The sequence below is a fragment of the Hyaena hyaena genome, unplaced genomic scaffold (assembly GCF_003009895.1).
Source record: "Hyaena hyaena isolate Hyena2069 unplaced genomic scaffold, ASM300989v1 scaffold_201, whole genome shotgun sequence".
In the NCBI taxonomy this organism is placed as follows: domain Eukaryota; kingdom Metazoa; phylum Chordata; class Mammalia; order Carnivora; family Hyaenidae; genus Hyaena; species Hyaena hyaena.
The window spans coordinates 198,514-202,664 of NW_024080833.1; the positions used below are offsets into that span (position 1 = coordinate 198,514).

The 4,151-nt window shown below is 56.4% G+C and overlaps 1 protein-coding gene across 1 annotated transcript in view; it reads right to left on the minus strand.

Annotated features, from left to right (window-relative positions):
• GPA33 (glycoprotein A33) overlaps nt 1-4,136 on the minus strand; it is a 31,918-nt gene extending 27,782 nt beyond the window's left edge. The window contains exons 1-3 of the mRNA XM_039241897.1: nt 4,120-4,136; nt 404-462; nt 153-307 (exon numbers count right to left, since the gene is read on the minus strand). Of these exons, the coding sequence (XP_039097828.1) occupies nt 153-307; nt 404-462; nt 4,120-4,136 (231 nt within the window). The remainder of the gene's footprint in view (nt 1-152; nt 308-403; nt 463-4,119) is intronic.
• Nucleotides 4,137-4,151: the final 15 nt, after the last annotated feature.

Consider the following 4,151-nt stretch of genomic DNA (forward strand, 5'->3'; position numbering starts at 1 on the left):
CACGCTCCAGGCTCTGAGCTGGCAGTCAGCACAGAGCCCGACGCGGGGCTCGAACCCACGAACCGCGAGATCATGACCTAAGCGAAAGTCGGACGCTTAACCGACTAAGCCACCCAGGCGCCCCGGCATGAGTACTTTTAAAGGATCCTTACCGTGTGACTCCGTAGAAGCTTGTTCCATTCAATAAATCCATTTCGGTCGGAGATAGAAGTGTGGTAGGTACACGGAAGGGTAACGCTCTTGCCCCGGGCAGCCCGGAGAGCATTGCGTGGGGTTTCCACAGAGATGGCATTGACGGTCACCCAGACTGGAAAGAAAGCGGAAGCGGGAAGAAGTAAATGACACGGCAGAGCCACTCGTTGCCTGTAGGACTGCTGAGGGACACCCCTCCCCCCGCACTCACAGCTAGGCACCATCACGCTGTGATCTTGGCCATGGCGCACCAGCTGTTCTCTTCGAAGACTAGGGCGAAGGCAAACGTGTGGCTTGGTTCACCCTATACCCATCCCACAGCATCGCGAAGAAGTTCAATGCATTGTGTGTGGTAGTTAAAAGCCTGGCTTTGAGCCTCAGCCCCACCTCTTACCAGCTGCGTGAACATTTCTCATCCATCACATAGGAAGATGGATACTTCCTAGAGCTGCTGGGAGAGCTTAATGAGATAATATGTATAGATACGTTTTTAGTCCCCGTCCCGTAGACAGCTCTTGGTAAATATTCCTCACCGTCTTTTTTGTTGTGATGATGCCACAGTCATTCATTTAACAAATTTTTATACAGCGCGTACATGTGCTAAGGAGTCTTATAAATAAGATCAAGGTAAAGCACCAGAAGGCATTCCCAGGGTTTATCAGGAAACGGTGTCCCAGGTGAGTTTATTCTACATAAGTTTATCAGGAAAAGGTGAGGAACCCAATGTGGCCACACCAGTATGTCTCACCATGTATAGTCATCTTACCACACGACGGTAACTCTCCTCTGTGTCCTCCCTTCTTGGACCTCGGTGAGCCCGTGACTGTGGTGTGAGTGGCACCATCATGCTAACTTGTAAGAGGCCAACAGCTTTGCCTGGTCTCTTGAGACGCTGACTCAGGGAACCCAATCAGCCTTCAGTGAGGAAGGGAAGCAGCCACACGGATAGACCAGGTGCCAGGTATTTGGGACACAGCCCCAGCTGAGGTCCCCGGGCAGCTGTCATCAGTTCCCAGCAGGTGCCTGAGCAAGTTCAGCCACCGAGGGCGGCCGAACGGAGCTAACCCTGCAGAACCCACCCACAGTGAAGATTCCCGAGCAAGACACACTGGCATCATTTTAAGACACTTAAGTTTTGGGGTGGTTTGGTTTGCAGTAGCGGGTGATTAGAGCAGAAAGCCATGTGGATCGTTGTCCTGAGAACTTTCTGGGCAGGAGTTAAGTGTGGTCCACGTGAGGGACAGCAGGGAAGACACGGGGCTTGAGGGGGAAGGGAGGTGGAGAGAGGAGACAGAGAAGTAGAGAGGTCTGGGGTCACACTGGGTCGCGTAGCACATAGTGGGACTTTATCTTGTACTCTGGGGGCGTGGGAAGCCCTTGGAGGGATTTAAGCAGACGTAATATGTTTGACATACATTTTTAAAGCATCATCCCGGCTGAAGCGAGGTGAGGAAGGGGGGTATTGGGGAAGAGAATGGAAGCGGGCCAGACGTTCCAGGGGCTACTTCAGGGGCCCAGAGGCGCAGCTGTGGCGTGGGCACACCTCATGCCAGCGCAGGGGGGGAGAAGCCACCCAAATCGGAACGTCTGTAGAAAACAGCCAAGGGGATTTGGTGGCACATCGGATGTGACGTGTTGGAGGCAAAGAGGAGTCAAGGGTCTGTCCCGGGTTCCGCCTGAACAGCTGGGAAGGTGGGACTGTCCTTGACGGAGACGATGGCCAGGTGATGGCGGCTGAGGGAGGGGCAGGCTTCAGGGGGAAGATCGGGGGTTTGTCTGGGGACGTGTGACGTTTGAGATGCTTATTAGACACCTCGCAGAGGTGCCGAGGAGACGGTTGTGCAAGTCTGAGGTTCCCTGGAGAGGTCTTTGAAGGCCAGAGGATGTGGGGGGAGAGCGGGGAGGCATCCGGGACGGAGCCCTGGGCGCTTCAGGGCACAGCGGTGGCGAAAACGAGGAGAAACCAGCAGGGGGGGAGGAGAACCGGCCACGGAACTAGGAGCCAAGAGGCCGAGCAGGAAGCGTCTCCTGAACACAGAGGGCGTCAGTCACTCCAGTGCTGCTGAGCCGCTGGGCCACGGACCCGGGGACTCACAGGTGACCGCGGGAGGCGGTAACATGGAGGCGACCTTGGTTTGAGCACATTTCATGGGGTGGAGAGGACAGAGCCTGGGAAATGGGTTCAAGAGCAGATGGGATGAGAGGAAGAGGAGAGCTTTTGCCAAAAGGGAGCGAGAGAAAGGGGGCCGTGGGGGCTAAAGTGGTCTGTAGGGTCGAGAGAGGTTTGTGGCTTCTTGAAAATATACGTCTGATGATTTAAAAAAATATTTTTTTAATGATTTTTATTTATTTCTGAGAGAGAGAGAGACAGAGACAGTGTGAGCAGGGGAGGGTCAGAGAGAGAGGGAAGTACAGAATCCGAAACAGGCTCCAGGCTCTGAGCTAGCTGTCAGCACAGAGCCCGACGCGGGGCCCGAACCCACAAACCGTGAGATCATGACCTGAGCCAAAGTCAGACGCCTAACTGCCTGAGCCACCCAGGTGCCCCTAAAAAAATATTTTTTATACGCAGCCCTGTCTTTCTCTTCTGTGGGATCTCTGCGTCCCTACTCAGCGAGTGACACAGAAGTACCAGCCACGACATCTAATCTGTGATGAGAACAGTAATAGCAGAGGAGCTCATTTCTAGAGCCTTCCAACCACCTCCCTTTCTCCTTCCTTACGTGGGTCTCCAGTGGGTGTCTCGATCCTATCGGTCCAGAGCCCACCTGCCCCGTGCAGCCCCCACCCCCACCCCTGCTGCGGCCTGAGAGCTGCGTGCCTCACGCTCCAAGCGTTCTCGCCCCCCACCCCCTGCTCTCTGCAAGCCGGAGCCCCTCTCCTATTCACGAAGCGTCTGGCGCTCAGCTAATTCCCCACGAGGGGTTAAAAATGAACAGGTCAGGGTTGTGTTAACCTCCCCAAGGACATAAGAATCGGGAAAGTGAATGCTTTCACCTCTCGGAAGGAATGCACCCACTACCCGTGAGTACCCGCCTCTTAGCACTTCTGACTCGTGACAGCTTATCACACAATAGGGCAGAGTGGCCACGGGCACAAACGTGGGAGCCAAGCTGCCCAGGCTGCCGTCTTCACTCTTACTTTTTCTAACTGTGTGACCTCAGGCAACTTACTTAACTTCTCTGGGCCTCCGTTTTCTCGGCTCTAAAAGGAGGATAATGGTATGAGCTAATTCAAGGCTGTTGGGGGGCTGCCCGACTTGGCCAGTTGGCATGAATACCCTCCCCCCGCACACGGGAGCCACGTCCTCCTCTGCTACTCCGTGTCTTCATCTGCGTGTCCCCAGGGCGCAACCAAGTGCCCACACAGAGGCGCTCAAGGAGGCGCTCTTCCTCAGCAAACCAACGGGCTGTAGAGAACGTGAGCTTCACAGACGGGGAGGATTCACGGCCAGAGAAGCTTCTCGGAGGACGGAGAACGTGTCTTCCTGATTACTAGAAAATGCCAAAACGTCAAAGGACCAAAGGAGCCCCCAGGGAGGGAAGCCGAGTGTGCAAGCCGCCCTGGGGTGGGGGGGGGGGAGGAGGAAGGCCAGCTCCACCTCCCTGAAAGGGCGGAGCGGGACGGCCTGTAGGTACGGAAGGCTCGGGAAGAAGACGGTAGCCGGCCCCCTGAGGGCTCACGGGAAAGCAGCCCCTCCCGCAGGATAATGAAGTGCTTGGGGGCCCGGCCGCCGGAGGCCTGCGCAGCGCGGTCGGAACCCTCGGGAACCCGGCCTAATGCTCCCACTTAGGAAAATCCATTTGCTCCGAGAAACCACACGGTTACGGGGGAGGCGCTGGAGGCCAGAGGGGGCCCCGCCGGCCCAGGGCCAGGCGCTTGGCCTCGAAAAAGTGTTAGTCCCCTGGAGGGGGAGGGGCAGCTCACCCGGGCAGGCGGGCCATGCTGCCTCCGCTGGC